The sequence below is a fragment of the Mirounga leonina genome, unplaced genomic scaffold (genome assembly GCF_011800145.1).
Source record: "Mirounga leonina isolate KUSES-001 unplaced genomic scaffold, KU_Mleo_1.0 Mir_92, whole genome shotgun sequence".
In the NCBI taxonomy this organism is placed as follows: Eukaryota; Metazoa; Chordata; class Mammalia; order Carnivora; family Phocidae; genus Mirounga; species Mirounga leonina.
The window spans coordinates 1,571,313-1,589,386 of record NW_023270852.1 but is presented as its reverse complement, the minus strand read 5'-3'; the positions used below and the strand labels follow the sequence as shown (position 1 = coordinate 1,589,386).

General features: G+C 36.2%; 1 protein-coding gene across 3 annotated transcripts in view; it reads right to left on the bottom strand.

Moving 5' to 3' along the window:
- The window catches only part of SOX6 (SRY-box transcription factor 6), a 602,615-nt gene that overhangs the window by 333,405 nt on the left and 251,136 nt on the right, over window positions 1-18,074 (bottom strand). For all 3 annotated transcript variants that reach the window (XM_034995170.1, XM_034995171.1, XM_034995169.1), the window contains one exon: window positions 2,789-2,996. In XM_034995170.1, the coding sequence (XP_034851061.1) occupies window positions 2,789-2,996 (208 nt within the window). The remainder of the gene's footprint in view (window positions 1-2,788; window positions 2,997-18,074) is intronic.

Sequence of the window (18,074 nt, the reverse complement as noted above, 5' to 3'; positions counted from 1 at the left end):
TATGGAACTACATAGAATAAACCCAATCCTTCCTCCACATGACTTTACTGTAAAGACAACCATCATGTTATCCTTCATCTATTTTCTCTGGGATTAATATTACTAGTTCCTTCAACCATTCCTCCTCTTATTATATAATTGTATGTCTGTTATCATGTCAACTGCTCTCCTCTGAGACTATCCCAATGTTTTTTAGTCCCTCTTAAAGTGCGGTAATTCTCAACTCAACACCATAATTCAGATGCATTGTATTGAGCAGGGAGTTCAATGGGACTACCAACTTTTGAATGCTACGTACTGTAATTCTAGTAATGCCGACTGAGACAGCACTACCAAATATTTGGCAATATTCATCATGCTGACCCCAGTGTACTTTCTTAAAACTCATAAGCTTTTTTTTTTTTTAATTCATGTGTCTGCTATTTGAATTTCCTTCAGTAATTATTTGTGCAGCTAGGAGCTTTGGTCACAATTTCTGGACTTAACAATAAGATCTATTAAATTTAATCTTGATGGGTTAGTTTTAAGTTCATATTTTCAGTTTGTCAAAACCTTTTGAGTTTTGTTTCTTTCATACATTTTATTCAGTGTTCCTCCTAGATTTGTAGAATCTGTAAGTTTGATGAGCATACTTTTATCACTTCATATTTATACTTAATATATTATATACATTAATACACACTAAAAAAAGCCTGAAATTCTGATGCCTAAAATATATATACTATAGAAAACAAAGTTCAGTGAAGTACATAAAAACATTATTTGATAGTAGGAATATAGTGATAAAGTACTCTTAAATGAGAAGTCTCATCTTGCAAGTGCCTCTCTTGTATCAAATCTTCAACACAAAATAATAAAGAGGAAGAACAGAAAACTAACCATGACTTGCAAGAGAAAAATTATTTTAAACTCCCTAGGAGTTCACACTGGAAAAAAAAAAATCACCACAAATCAGTTTCTTTATTTTTGCATTAAAGAGCTCTCTAAAGAATTTTGAAAACCACTTTCTTATAGAACTAAACCATCTTTTTGGTAAATCATAATTAAAATAATCTAGCAATATCACTTATTCAGATTATTGATCTGACAGCTTCATTTATTCTAGAACATATCCAAGCAGGGGAAAATAAAGTGTCTGAGCAGCCAGAAGTCCACAAACAAAAGATCTTGTATATTACCCAGAATCTCTCAGCAACTCACCCAGACATATATGTTTATATTTTACTTATCGTCCAGGGGTTGTGATCATCTATTTTCATAATTTATAAATGAAAAAGAAACAAATTAGAAATTATTCTCAACAACGCAAAAAATAACAGCCTGCAATGTGATATTGAAGGAAGAGAACCCAACATACACACAGACACACAGACACATAGACACACACATACGTATGCACCAAAAGATACCTATATCAAGCAGACACAAGAACTCAAAAGTCTCATAATTGCAGAGAAATACCATAAAGCCAAATAGTCCTAATTATCTCTATGATCTCTGGGGGCATCATTACATTATAGCCTGATAAAATAATTGACATTTATAATATGATAATCATCACAGTACCCCAAATTTATGTAGTTTACTGCTCATATGAGACTTATACATTCATTATTATAGTTAATTCTCAAAATGTTTGAGTTACCCAGTCAAGTATTAGTGCCACACCAAATTTTAAATTTTGTGGCTCAGGGAAACTGAAGAACTTACCCAGGGTCACTTAACTATTAGACAGGTATTGGAGTTCATAGTCTACTGCACCATGACCCTGCGTCATCAAAAAATATTTACATTTTTGTGCCATATCATCTGGTTGGTAAGTCAGGGAGGTGTGTGATACATGTTAGAAACTTCCTTTTGTGCTGATGTGATGGACACATCCACAGAAATTAATTTGAAACTTTTAAACTTTTAATCCCTTATAGGAATAAAATTAAGTTACATGAAAAATTCCCGTATATCCCCATTTCTCTACTGTGCCACAGAACTCTAAATTTAACTTACAGTGTTAGCAATAAATCCAGAACCACTAACTACCCTACATTTCAAAGTCTAAAATCTGCACATAAAGAACGAAAGAACATACATAGTACAGCAATCACTTAGACTTGATTTATTTAATTTAAAAATATTATTAGAGTCTTCTTTTGTGTTTTTTAGGACATAGGTGAACCTAAGTCAGCCTAAGAACATCTCTTGAGAGCATAGAGGAGGTGGATGTGGGATGATGCAATAGATGTCATGTGTCACAGTACTTCCCTCTTGAGCATTTAGCTTTGACAAATTAGAAACCTCAAATCTCAATTCTACAACATTTGGAGGTAAAAGGATAATATTTATAAACTTGTAATATTTATAAAAAATAAGGAGAAATAAATTAGTTTTGTTCTTATTTTTGTTTGATTTTCTTTTCTTTTTAAACAGTTGATCTTTTCATAATAAAACACTATCTATCAAAAGGAAATAAGGGAGAAAAAATGAAAAACAAAGTTGCAGCTGCAAAAGTTCCCATACTACACCTTTTTCCAGGGTAAAGCTTGCAGTCTGTTCAAAACCTTGATTTGTTATCATAAGAACAAAATAAAATACACAAAGTTTTAGAAAAATGGAGCTATCTGCTTAATACTCTCAATGGATCACAATTGGCCATCACCATGGTAACCTCTGAATAACTTTTTCCTAGCTAGTGCCAATTATGCACTGCTTTGGCCCTTGAAATCCCACTCAGTTTTTTTAAAGGCCTGGAATCTTTGAAAGAATAAAGCCCAACAGTTAAGTCCACACATACCCTCTTGTTCAGTCCGAGTCATTTCCTCAAGCTTCTTCTGTTTCAGTGTGTCCACCACATCGGCAAGGCTCCCTTTGCGGCGTTCTGGGGTTCCAAAAGTAACACTGCTCATTATCTCGCGGTCCCGACTCCCTTCGTCAGGCTTATGTGGTGAGGTAGAGGTATTTCGGAAGGAATACAGGGAACATAACTTATTATTCTCTGACTCCTAGAAAAACAAAATAAAATAAAACCATTAGAACGTTTGTTTCTTTGCATACCATTGGAGAAAAATCCCAAACTCAGAATAACAGCATAGGAGGCTTAGATGGACAAAAAATATGAACCATTTCTGCTTTAAAAATACTAAACATTAAAGAAGCAATTATTTAAAACACTCTCCTGAAATTGAAGATTAAAACCATGTATTTTTTTAATTAGAAACCAACCTAAGTGTTTCAAACCCTTAATTTTAAAATGGACACTTTGACTTCTTACTCATTTACAACCTTCATTTAAAATAGTTTGGATTCAATTATTAAGATTGGCAAAGTTTTTCTTTTAATTGGCACTTTTGTTAAATGCTCTTCCCACAGCCTAAAATATATGTACATCACAGTAACATTATCCTTGAATTTAGAAATAGAGAAATTAGCTTCAATATCTAATGTTAATTATTCAACAGAAAATATATAAAATATCTAAATCAGTGCCACAAAGTTCACCAACCTGAACATTTTTGTGTGCTGGGGTTTGAGGAGAATCATTTTTTCCCCTAGCCATACATCTTTCAAAGTTACAAAAACCTCTTTCTATTCCTTATCTTTACCACTTACACTTTAACACATAGTCACACACATTTAAAAGTGGTTTTGTTTTTATGTTTGTTTGATTGATTGTTTTTAAAAGGACAAGTCTGTTACAGAGACATTTGCACAAGAATTACGTCACCATACAGAGAAGGTAGCTAACTGGTAAGAGGATTAGATCCATCTGTGAGGAAAAAATGCAAAACTGAGATTGAAAATAATAAGCACCTAAAAGTTTATAGGAAGAAAATGTTTTTACAGCTCTCTAAATCAGAACTGAGGGTTGGAAGCAACTGTTATTTAGCTACAGCCCATCAGTAATCTTACATTCATTCACCTCATCTGTCTGGGCATGAGTATTCTCTTGCCCAATAAAACATCATATGAGGGGCGCCTGGGTGGCTCAGTTGGTTGGGCGACTGCCTTCGGCTCGGGTCATGGTCCCAGGGTCCTGGGATCGAGCTCCGCACTGGGCTCCCTGCTCAGCAGGAAGCCTGCTTCTCCCTCTCCCACTCCCCCTGCTTGTGTTCCCTCTCTCGCTGTGTCTCTCTCTGTCAAATAAATAAATAAAATATTTTTTAAAAAAATCATATGAAATAAAAAAAGCATCTGGCCTTTGTGATTCTCATCAGAAACATGAACATCTTAACTGCTCCTATATCTCTCTCCCCCTTCACAAAGAAGCCCAGCAAGCTTCAAGAACCAGAGGAAGAAATAGGAGGCAAAAGTTACGGTAATAATTGGTGGGAAAGGGGGAGAAAAGAAAAATGGAGCCCAGACAAGTATAGGTTTCAAGATAACTGTACCCGATAAATGCTAGGCAATTAGTATTTTTGTCACTGTAGAAGATTAAATAAAACTTGTTTTCAGGGCTGTTGGGAGCATATTATGAGATAACATTTGTAAAGCACTAGGCACAGGACTGAGCTCTTACGAGATGGTATTTAATAAGTGGTGGGTACCATTATTCTGATGGAAAGAGCAGATCTAAGGATGGAACCAAGGCAGTTCTCTTTCCCTCTGGACCTAAGGAATTGTTTAGTAAAAAATGTTATGACTCTTAAAGTAAATTGAATACTGTGAAGCCTGAGTATATACTAAAAACCATTGAATTGTATACATTAAATGGGTAAATCGTGTGGTATGTGTACTATATCTCAATAAAGCCGTTAAAAAATATAGTAAGCCAAATCAGTCTTTTTTTTTATTCCCAGTACTAGCACAATGCTTAGCACAGAACAGATCCTTATTACATTTGTGTACTGAAATAAATTGAAAAGGATAAAATAAATGGAGTAGGACAGAAAAGAGAGTTCCTCTTTACCTTGCTCCTAGATCTAGGAAAGATGTTTTATTTCATTTAATGTTTACAATAACTCTATTGAGTAATGCAGAGGAACCCCTTCTTTTAGATACCAGTCATGGTTAATACATGACTTCTTGGGATGGTCAGTTCATTCTCTGCTTTGTGCAAATGAAAACTCAGAAATGGGGGCACCCAGGTGGCTCAGTCAGTTAAGCGTCTGCCTTTGGCTCAGGTCAAGATCTCAGAGTCCTGGGATGGAGCCCTGCATTAGGCTTCCTGCTCAGCGGGGAGTCTGCTTCTACCTCTCCCGCTGCCCCCCCACTCATGCTCTCTCTCTCTCTCTCTCTCTTTCATTCCCTCTCTTTCAAATAGATAAATAAATAATCTTTAAAAAAAAAAAAGAAAAGAAAACTCAGAAATGTGTTTTGATCTCTTAGTAACGTCCTTATCAGAAATCTGACCTAGACTTTTTTGAACCAGTATCACCATTGGATCAATCATGCTTCCATCACTTTCATTTCAAGTGCAAACTAGTCTCATATCATAGCCTATAAATCAAAAACAAAAAAACTCTGACTCAACCTAAGAGATTAAAGGCCAAGTCAAAACAACAGTCATGTGGAAGAGGGTTACCTACAAATGAGCCACCATTGAACATACTAAAAAGGGCTTCGCCATCACTCCTAAATTGAAATAGAAAGACATTAGGAGTGGCTCTCCTGCCTGAGGAACAACTTTAAGTTGTCCTCAGAGCATTTAGGCTTCATACAGTACCATTTTTTTCTGTCAGGTCTAATTTTAAACAGTTTTATTTACTCATGTCATTTGTGAGATAGACTGCTTTCTTTTGTTTTGTTTTGTTTTGTTTAACTTAGGGGAATGTAGCCCACTGCCATCCTACATCACAGACAATCACCATGGGTTCCCACACCACACTGTTCTCAGTCCCATAATCTGTGCAAAGTGGCTCAACACTTGCAAGAAGCAGAGAGCAAGAAGCTGAAAAGTCATGATTTTTCCAAAGAAGTGACAAGAACTACTTGCAATATGTGGTATTGAACATGACAGGCACCAACTTAGGCAGTGGATAAGATCATCGATGGCGTAAGTCATCTAAGTCATCTTATACCATTCTCAGGAACAACGGAAAGGTGCAAATTTTACCATTTCTGGCCCTCACTTTTTAACTTTCTAAAACTTAAGGAATAATGGCCTCTCATGAATGGAGGCCTATAGCAATTCATCTGTGTAAAGGGGTACTTAAGTCCAAACACTTACAACAAAGACAATACTGTTGGATAAAAGACGGTAATACCAAATTAGAAAAAGAAACTTGTCAAAGGATCTTTTTTTAAGGAACTAGGCAATTTTAAGTTTTCCCTTAAGTATTCTTAAGGGAAAAAAGTTCAACTTATTATGGAATTTCCTAAAAATGAAACAAGTCCTATGAAATATCAGTTTGAGGAAAGATGCCCAATGATGATATCTGTCGTGTCTTGATGCATGTCACTGCTGCATAGCTGTGGGGAGATTTGAGACAGTATTTCCCTAAAGCAGTGGTTCTCAAACTTCAATGTTTACAATTCCCTAGCAAATATGTTAAAATGCAGATTCCCTCACCTCCCTCTATACCCCCCAAGGGTGGGGGCCCAGGAATATGGAGTTTGATAAACACCCCAAGTGATTCCAATGTATAGGTCCTTTCATTCTGATGCATCCCACTTTAAGAAACACTGATCCCTATGAAAGCAATGAAATAAATGCTTTGCCTAAATGCTACAATATGGATATAATTAAGAAAATTTTTAAGAAGGCTGGTTAGTTTTAATTTTTAAAAAATAACATAAAGGAGATTACTTTTCTTCTTTTGTTCTTTCTTGTGAAAACGACCACTGTACAACATGACTAAACAAATGAACATCACAACAAGCAGAGCATATGGGGACTGAGTTAGCATTAGTTCATTCAGAGGCAATTTACTATAAATTTGTTTTCTCTCAACCCCAACCTCAGTGGCACCACCAAACCTAACAGTGAAGATAATTTTTGAAATATTATTTAAAAGGATCCCAGCCCTAATACAAGAACTAAAGCAACATTGGTTCAGATTATCTAAAGAGCTTTTTGCTGGAAATCAATTAAATACAATACAAAATGATATGCAGGTGCCTGAAAAAGCACACAGTTAGTACAAAAAAATAGTCATTAGGCAAAGTTTCTAGAAAACACAAGCAATTTTCACAAATTAAAAACATTTAATTAAGATGTTTCCATGTTTGAAGGGGATAGAAAAGTAAATATTAAAGACAAAACGTATGTGAGGTGATGGATGTCAACTAAACTTACTGTGGTCATCATTTCACAATACATACGTGTGTCAAATAATTACGTTCTACACTTCAATACAATGTTATTTGTCAATTATATCTCAATAAAACTGGAAAAACATTTTAAAATAAATATTGCCCAGATCTTTCAGAGGTTGTAATTCAAAACAGATTGCTCAGCAGTGGCAACAGAAAAACGTTAGACTTAAATCGCCTTCTCGTGGTACTGTGAATATATCAAACACACGCAAATTTTTTAGCTTTTGTGCTTCATGCTCCTTTCCTCTAGAATGTCCTACATTCTTTTTGACTATTCACTCAACCCCTCCTCAAAGCTCAGATCAAATTGCATTTCATCCTTGAAGTCCTGCCTGACTATACTGGGCCTCACTATCCTCCTCCCCCTGAACTATACATTGAAGCACTTAATCAGAACCACACAACTTGGCACTTAATAATATACTAGAATAAATTATTCATTATTATTTTGCATGTATTAGTCATATTTGCAACTAAATTTTAACACTTGAAGGATTGGGGCCATGTCTCATGTTTCTTCTACATACCCCCCAGAGCACCCAACAAAATGTTAAGTACATCATCAGCTGCTGAACTTGAAACAACTACTCACCAAATACGTCAAAAATAATTTAAAAAATAAGGCTAAGAGTAAAGATTTGTTCTAATAGTGGCAGGATTGCTTATTTAAGCAAAATATTGAGAACTGAAATATTAAAAAAATAAAGGATTCATTTAATAAAAGATGATATAGCTACACAATGGAATACCACATAGCCATTAAAAACAATATTATTTATGTTGAAAATAGAGTTGTTTATAATGATGGACAATTACAGGCAACTTACATGTCCAATTTTAGGGATCATTCTGAGGGCACTAGGGTGTCATCCAGAGGGTAGAATTTGAAATTATTGAATATCATATTTGTACAGAAAATGTAGTGACACGTGGGAATATTCATAATGTATTTTTGGTAAAAAGTGTGTTAGTGAGAAACAGCAATGTACTTTTTTTTAGAAAAAATTATGTACACAAGAAAAAACACCAGAATGTCCAACAAAACGTTAACGGTCCTCTGAGTGTTGGGATAATAGGTAGTTCTAATTTTCTTTTTTGAAGTCATCCATATTTTGCAAATGTTCTATTATGAATACTACTTTTAAACAGAAAATAAATATTGTTGTCAAGTTTGAATATGAATACCAAAAAGATGTTGTAAAAATAATCCATTTACAAAGACAGACGTATTAAATGGGAAAAGGGATATATTGTATCATTTAGTACATGAATTCAACTTTGCTGCATGTGTGCATAAGGGTAAATGTGGCTACAAAACAAACCAAAAACTGGGAAGATATATACCAAAATATTTATAGTGATTTCTAAATGGTGATGAGATTATTGATAATTTTTATTTCCTTTTACTTTATGTTTTCTAATTTATCATTGATGAACACATTGTTTATGTAATAAAGAAAAAAATAATTTTATAAAGAGATACTTGAAGGAAATATAAAATAGAATTTAAGAGAAAAATATTTGGCCCTCTTGAAGATGTCTAGAAACTTAGTGTATTATAATCTCCCTGTATTGAACCCAGAAAAAATAACCAAGCTTTCTTTCCTTGGCATTTCTGCAGCAGACAGCTCTCAAATAATATTTTCTAATAAATTGAATTATTTCAAAAGGAATCCTTGCATCAGCTGAAATCTAGATCCTTATCATTATCACCCACTGTTTCCCACTTGCCCTCGAAAGATACACAAAATCCATCTATTTCCTCTTCCATGTTAGAGTTATTCAAATATCTGAAGGGAGGGATTGAATTAATAGTTCTTTTCTAGGGGACACTCCTCCAGTTTCTACACCCATTTCCCATTTGACATGGCTTCCTGATCCTTCGTCTTTCTCCTCTGATTCACTCCAGCTTCTAGATGTTGTTTCTTAAGATGTGTTGCCAAGAACTGAATACCAAAGTTCTGTATCTTCGTTTTCAGCAAGAACAAAAGTAACAGAAGGTTATGCAGCTTCCCTCATGTCACACAGGTGGAACTGGCAGAACTAGTTTAAAATCCAAATGTGGGTTTTCTGACTTCAAATCCAGTGCTTTTCCCATTCCACAGGGCTATAATAAAATCGCTCTCAACAGGAAAAGATGCCATGATTCCAATAGCACCTACCTTCTAAATCTTTTTGTTACCTTGCATTGCCAGAGAGGAACTTTGCCTATTTTGAGACAGGAATTCCAAGAGTTACCAAGAAGTACCTGGTATTGGTTACCTCTTATATAAAAATCACCCTAAAACAGTTCTTAAAACAACCATAATCATTTATCTTTACTGGTCTCTGTGAATCAGGAATTTGGGAGAATCTGGTCTGGGCGGTTCTGTCTCAGGTCTCCAGTGAGGTTGCCAGTAAGTCAGTGGCTAAGGTTGGCGCCATCTCAAAGGCTTGTTTATTCACAGACGCAAACATGTCAAGAGTCTGGGGCTGGAAGCTAGGGTTTCTTGGACATCTTCTTCTATCTCTATGTGATCTCTTCACATGATCTTTTCTCTCCAGGATTTTAGCTTCAGACTACTTGAACTTCTTACATGCTAGTTCAGGTCTCCAAAGTGCATGCCCCCAGAAAGAGCCAGATGAAAGTTGTATCACTATTTCTAACCTAGTCTGGGGAGTGGCGCCATACAACTGTCAGTGCAATCTATTCACTAGTAAATCACCGAGGCTTGCACATAGTCAAGAGCGTGGGACTTAGACCCTGCCTTTCTACAGGGTAGAGTTACAACTATATCCTCAAATAGTTGCTGTAAGAAATGAATACTATATAAAGCGCTTAGGACAGTGTCTATCACCTAAGTACTCAACATATGGTAACTCCTCATTATTAAATTTCAAACGTCCTTTGTTCAATTGCCTTGTGTTTCAATTTTTAATTCTGAAAATCCAGTCATGATGACCATTTTTAAGGCTTTTTATTTATTCTTGTTCATCTAAGTAGAATAATAAATACTAAATGACATTACTCTCTTCAATGTCAGTGCTCAAAAATCACCTCCTTTATGAAGTCATCCCAAACTAATTCCATCAAGATCTCACCCCTCACAAAACCCCAGTAGCCTTAGCGTTTAAAACTAGCTTTTTCTAGGGATACTTACTATCAATGCCCACTTAACCTAACTGCATATGGATTATCTCCATCCTGTCCTGGAGCAGCCACAGCACACACTATTGCTCTAATTCGTCTGAGTTGCCAACTGCACCTTGACCAGGAATATGAACGGGTAGTCGTAACTGCAAGCAGAGGAGAGCTGTAGGCTGGGGCTGCAAAAGTCAGATACGGTGTCAGGAGCTGAGACAAGCAGAGACCATAGGTCAGGAATGGAATCTTGCCCTACCTAATAGAGTTGAAACCCATATACAGGTAGAAGTCATTGCTGCTGGGGGAAATGACTGGGAAATGGCCTCTCTAAGCAGCTACAGGAATCAACTTCCCTACCTGCTGCCCAACATAGATTCCGGGACAGAGCATTACCCTCCCTTCCCCCTTCTTTCACCCATTAGCAAGACTGAATTAAATGTGTTCACTCTTACTGCATTGTGTGCTGTCATTTTGTTTTTGCTTTTGTTTTCCATTTTAGTTATACTGCCTTTCCAATTACAGCTTTATCCTCATTCTAGTCTACCCTCCCTCTAGATAAGATTTATTGGGATACCAAATTATAGGTTTTTCCCTGATTTCTGACAGCCCCCAATCTATAGCAAGCTTCCATTTCCTTAAACCCTATCCCAAATCACTCAAACAAAGCCCAAATCCTTAAAAATGTTCTTTTCAATACTTTCTTACTGAGTCATTCGATGGTTCTCCGTGGTGTGTGTTCTCCCTACTGTAATGTGTCATAAACACAATTTGTTCAACTACAGGTGTGTTCCTAGTAGTCTTTAACTGAAGGGAATTAATGGGATGCGATGTCTGTAAAGAAATTAAAAACAATAATAAAACCAACTAAAAGTTGGTTTTGTTCGTTTTAAATCACTGTGTACTAGCAACTCAGCCATGTCAGTGATCAATCTTCTCTGCCAGAACAGATGGCTCCACACCCCTCCTTCTGTATGTACTGCATTTTATATATTTCAAGTTTCTGTTAAGCATTCAAGTTATATCACACGAATTACATATATACATGTATTGTAACATATTATATTAAGCTATATTTTATATAAGTGCTAGATATGTACTGCTTTTTCCGATTCCCCACTTCAAACAACTCTTTTTTGATGGGCCAAAAACTACCTGCCAACAGTGCCGTATAAGACGCATACTACTTCAGTATTATCGGGTGACTGACAGATAAAGCTTTACCTAATCTAGGTTCCAATTACTTCTTGCTAACAAAGGAAATCTAACCTTTTTAATATGCTGAAAACTAAATTGCTGACATTCATAGATTCTTTCTCAGAGGAAAAAGTATGTTTTTCTCTAATGTGACATATTTTAAGGAAAAGCATTGGTTTAAAGAAGCTTACATAAATGAAAATACTGAATTTGGTTCCAATTAACAACAGATTATTCCTGATAAAAGTATCATTAAGTCTAATAGTAAAACAAAGTTTTATTCTTTTTCTCTTTTATTAAAACTGATACTTGGTAGAATATGTTAGATTTATATAGCATTCTCAAAATTGGAACAACATCATGCCACTTTGTACTATTATTATACTGTTCAATAACAATAAATTTATTCATGATGTATCAAAATATAAATTAATTACCAATATGTGCTAAAGTGTCATGATTCCTAAAGTCTAAGAAATGAAAGCTATTGTTTTTAAAGTGTTATTTTGATTCAAAGGAAAAAAATTACAATAGTAAGTTTTTTTTTGTTTTTTTTGTTTTTTTTTTAAGATTTTATTTATTTATTTGAGAGAGAGAGAATGAGAGAGAGCACATGAGAGGGGGGAGGGTCAGAGGGAGAAGCAGACTCCCTGCCGAGCAGGGAGCCCGATGCGGGACTCGATCCCGGGACTCCAGGATCATGACCTGAGCCGAAGGCAGTCGCTTAACCAACTGAGCCACCCAGGCGCCCCAATAGTAAGTTTTTAAAATGTCCTCATCACCATATTTAATAAATGGAAGTAAAATACAGAAAAAATATTAAAGTCTCCAAACCTGTCAAGACAAGCACATAGAAAAGCTTTGCCACATCTATACACTATCAGCCTCACAAATAAAATCAAAATCTCAAGATTCAAAGGTCCTTAAAAATCCAATTGCTTAATCCTATCTAGTACTTGAATCCCTGTGCAGAAAAAGATGGTATAATAGTTAACAAAATGCAGGCTCCCTGGGCCAGATTTTGTAGGTAAATCACAGCTTTTCCACCTACCTCCCATATTACTCAAGCAAGTTAACTAACTAACTTCTCAGAGATGAGAGTATTTTATGACTTTTTGGTCACAGAATGGTAAGAAGGCCTTTAAGGCAGGCAGGCCTGATGGTGAATTTACCAACACATGGAACAACATTCTATCAAGGTCCAGCTATTAGCTGATTTCTGTGCCTGCCAACTTTAGACAGTTAACTTTCATCTGGCAATTCATTAGTATTCAAACTACCATACGATATTCAACTTGAACAACACTACCAGGCTAGGTTGAATTGGGCTAAGACAATTTTAACTTTGAAGCCAAGAAAGTTAAAAGTAGCAAGAGACTTGGTGATTACAGTTCAGATTTTTCATTTTTTGAGATGAGGAAATTGAAGTCCAAAGATATAAAGTGACTTCCCTAAGGTCACACAGCAAATTAGTGACAGAGATAAACATAGGCCTTCTATGAGGCAACATCCTTTCCTCTAAATTATGCTTCCTCTAAATAACCTCAGGGAAAACATTTCCACTAAATCAAGAATTTTTTTGTTTATTTGTTTGCTTTTTACAATTTGAGGCATTGGGGAATAAGGGGTGTGATTATGCAGAAGTTGGAGAAGTATAATTGGACAAGTTCTTACAGAGCAACTCTCTATGCATGGAGAGTCTCAAATGATTCCATAGAGCTTTTCTTATGAGATAACTACTTACTCTAGTGTCAAGTCTATTACCTTCATGCTCTCCTCCTTTACGGTTGTTTTCTCTTCTTCCCCATTTGAGAGATACCAGTGCACTTATGAAAATAGCTGTGTATTTTTTATATATAATCAGCAAAGCAGCTAGTGTGCTTTCAATGGACTGAAGGCTATGGTGGATGCTTAAATTAGATACACATCACTGGATCCAGGTATCAGTCAGCTCACCAGGAACCCATTTTGCATAACTATCATCCAAATGAGGAATAATGAAGAGCACTTTGAAATAGTGGACAAACCCAGACATCAGAATTATGAAGCAGAAGCAAAGGAGGTGAACTTAAAAACCTCCCTAACCCGTACCAAAAACAGGTAAATAGCCTTGAAACTAGGACAGTCAAGGCACCAGGGACCTGTTTTGGACACTAGCTCAGAATGAACAGGGAAGAGGAGGGCTGGTAGTATGACACAAGTAGTCCGTTGAAATGCGATTTAATCCAGCTTCTGGGAAACCTGTCCCTAACTCAAGACAGAAACTGGGGTCATTGGAGGGGAAGGGGGTCTACCATCATTCAAGGGTATTAGGATAGCTCTAGGAAAAAATGGGATTTAAAACTTTTAGGAAAAAGTTAAGGTAATTGGGATTCACTAGGAAAAGGTAATGGGATGGTAATTAAGCCCCCAGAAACAAATATTGGTATGATAATTAACTATATCTTGGTTGTCTATCTAAAAATGATGAGACTGGGGTCACATTAAAAAGAGCTCAGAGTAAGCACTTTCTATCTCACAGATCTTCATTTTTTTTGAGAGAGAGAGAGAGAGAGAGCATGTGCCCACACAGTAGGGGGAGGAAGGGCAGAGGGAGAGGAAGAGAGAGAATCTCAAGCAAGCTCCATGCCCAGAGCAGAGCCAGATGTGGGACTCCATCTCATGACCCTGAGATCATGACCTGAGCCAAAATCAAGTCTGACGCTTGACCAACTGAGCCACCCAGGAGCCCCACAAATCTTAATTTTAAGAAGTACCTGAGCCCAATCAAGGCCTATCAAATCCATTTGTTAATAGGGATTCTACTCTATTAACAGTGATGTCCTTCCATGGCCTTGTTGGCCCAGGGAAGAGCAACTAGAAAACAAGCTACTCTCTCTGTCATACATACTGAGCCCTCACGACTGCTCTGGGGACTCAAACACCTTCCCTCTTCACTGGCTCTTGCCCACTAAAAGTCCCAATTTAGAGAACTCTACCACAAAAGCCTTCAAATTTCCTTCTAATACATCAAATCCATGTAATGGCTTAACATGAAACTCTCTGTAACCCAGAAATTTTAAAATAACATCTCCAGCTCTCTGACTTAAGTTTTTTAAAGATAGAACAAGTACATAGAGACTAAAAATGATACCTCAGAGGCTGTGTTGCTAATAAGGCCTCTATCTATCTCTCTATCTCTCTATATATATATGTATTTACATTTCCAGGAAAAGGGAAAGGAGGTACAAAAATGTCACTAATTATCATATGATCTCACTGATATGAGGAATTCTTAATCGCAGGAAACAAACTGAGTGTTGTTGGAGTGGGGGGGGGGGGAGGGATGGGGTGACTGGGTGATAGACACTGGGGAGGGTATGTGCTCTGGTAAGCGCTGTGAATTGTGCAAGACTGTTGAATCTCAGATCTGTACCTCTGAAACAAATAATGCAATATATGTTAAGAAAAAAAAAAAAAGAAGAAGAAGAAGAAGAAGGTAGCGGGAGGGGAAGAATGAAGCGGGGGAAATCGAAGGGGCAGACGAACCATGAGAGACGATGGACTCTGAAGAACAAGCAGGGTTCTGGAGGGGAGGGGGGTGGGAGGATGGGTTAGCCTGGTGATGGGTATTGAGGAGGGCACATTCTGCATGGAGCACTGGGTGTTGCGCACAAACAATGAATCATGGAACACTTCATCTAAAACTAATGATGTAATGTATGGGGATTAACGTAAGAATAATAAAAAAATAATAATAATAAAAAATGTCACTAATTTACCACAAGGCAGCAACAAGAAGTCTAATTCTGTCTTCAGGTGCTCCAGTGTCTGCAAGCTGTGCATTTCTCTACCTGAAGGTAGCACACAATCTTGAATTGATGGCTCAGTTGCAATCATAAAGTCCATGATTTTTCTCTTCTCGGGGCTGGGTGGGGAGGAGAGGTGGATGGGTAGGGAGGGAAGGTATGAATTTATATTTTTCTCTCTAACTTCCAAATACCCAAAACCTGAGATTCGGATTCATTCCTTGCTCTACTGTGTCATTCCTCATGGATCCAAGAGAACGTCAGCCAAAAGGACAACTAAATTCTAATCTTACAATCAGCTTCAAAAAGCTAAATAAATAAACCATAATCAACTTCACATACAAAATATATCAGTATAAGAAGAAAACAAAACAAAAAATGAGAGAGGTCTCTTTGGTAGAAGCATACCAGGAACAAAATAATTAATACAGCTGAAGGCCACATATTAACTCTGAATTCAAGAGCAAAAATTTACTCCAATTTGTTCATGGATAACATTAGCTTAATCCTGGCTAACACAGTCTTTATGTAAAAAGCTACTAATTTACTACTAAAGCTAACCAAAAAAACTCCCAACTAACAGTAATTGCCAAAAAAAATTAAGCTCATTTTGTGGGTCCCAAGGTAAATGAATCTCTTCTATATACCACCATAATCTATCTATGCTTAAATGAGGGCACATTTCTTCCCAGAAGTTTGATGAACTTGAGAATATTGTATTCTAGGTACACTCAGTACACCAGCAGTGAAAATAAATCAGAGTTAAATTATAATGAAAGCAAAAGTTTACAAAATAATTCCCAATCATTTTATTAAATAAGGTTTCCCATTTTCTAGGATGTTAATGAAATATAAAGAAGATAAATGAAATGCATAAATATTCATTTCTAATTTTTACCTGATTGTAAAATTTTATTAGCAAAGGTTTCTAATTTATACTTTGGATTCGAGGATGCGGTTTACACAGAGATATATTATTGAACTCAATTTGCATCACGTAGAAAAATAATGCCTAGAGGTCATGGGAATGCAGTAATACCAAAATAATACTTAAAAGGTTAATAGTATAAAAAATAAATGTCATCACACTGAAAGCTATATTAACAAAAGCAATAATGGCTTGAAGTTGTTCTTCTTTTAAAAGGTTACATTTCTCGGGCGCCTGGGTGGCTCAGTTGGTTAAGCGATTGCCTTTGGCTCAGGTCATGATCCTGGAGTCCCGGGATCGAGTCCCACGTCAGGCTTCCTGATCAGCAGGGAGTCTGCTTCTCTCTCTGACCCTCCCCCCTCTCATGCTCTCTATCTTATTCTCTCTCTCAAATAAATAAATAAAATCTTTAAAAAAAATTTTTTTAAAGGTTACATTTCTCTTGGAAAGCAAGGAAAACTTATTGCAGAGGACAATCAAACAGTGGGATAATTTGCATATCAAGATAATTGAGGCACATTCATTAGATGTGTTCAAGAAAGATTAGATATGTTCACGTAAGGAACAGAGTAGGTGCTTTCCTGCTTAATGCAGGTGGTTTGACTCAATAATCAAATAATCAAAGTGTCATCTCCGAATGATTCATTATGTTAAAGTTGCCTTTATGGAAAGCAACCCTCTCCAAATTAGTATAAGAAGGAGAGCAGGAGGGGTGAAAACTACAATCCCATCTTCCTCCTTCCAAAGCAAAACGTTCCCTGTCATAGGCACCATCTATTCATGCTGATAGAGAAGGACCTTAAGATTCATATCTCATTCTAATCATGAAGAGTTCAAATTAGTCACATAAAAGACGGCATGCTATATAATATACACATTGCTTTCTACATGTTGCTTCAAAGCCTTACAGGAATGTGCAGATTTCATTATTCCAGTTATCATATTTCATTATAGTGATGTACTCAGATCACCACTTAGTAAGAAGGAATTCTATGCAAGAAAGTGTGTATTAATCAGAACCACCTATAGACTGTGGAGTTCTGCTTTAATCAGAAAGTTATTGGGCTTTAATCAGAAAATTATGAGATCAGCTTCCATTGATTAATACTGACCAATTTGACAAGAAGTCTACCTTAAAAAAACAAACAAAAATCTTCTGAATCCATCAAGGAAATAAAGCTATCTGGAACAGGCCTGGCTCAATCAAGCTGTTCTGCTAGACTACGTCATCCCAGGTTTTCTATTAATAATCAAGTCTTATTTTAAATAATTATTTAAAAGTGACCTTTCGTAAGCGTTGGAAATACTATAGAACCCAAACTATACTTTGGTCATGAAGGAATATTTGCATATGGAGAGTAGACAGAAAAAATCAAACACAGGAACAGCCCTGGCATCACTATGAGGTGCACCCCAGCAGCATATTGGTGAAAGAAATGAAAATAAAATATTTATGAAGCATAAGGATATCACATAAAAATGAAGCAAATTAGGGGAATATTGGTTGAATCCCAGAAAAGATAATCCTTATGAACATGAAGGAATGCTGTAAATTGTAACTGAATGCCAGTCATGGAGTTTGTTAAGAGATTCATGTTATAGTCAATGCTCTGCAAACTCCAGTCACTGGCTCTTATACAGCCTGAAAGATTAAAATAAAAATAAACATGGCATATCTCGTCTCCTTGAAAACATTCTGTATATACGGTTTTATTACACTGAAAAAGAAAAGATACTAGGGCCTGATTTTCCTTGAACTGTCAAAATACAAAAGAAACGCAAAAAGTCTTTG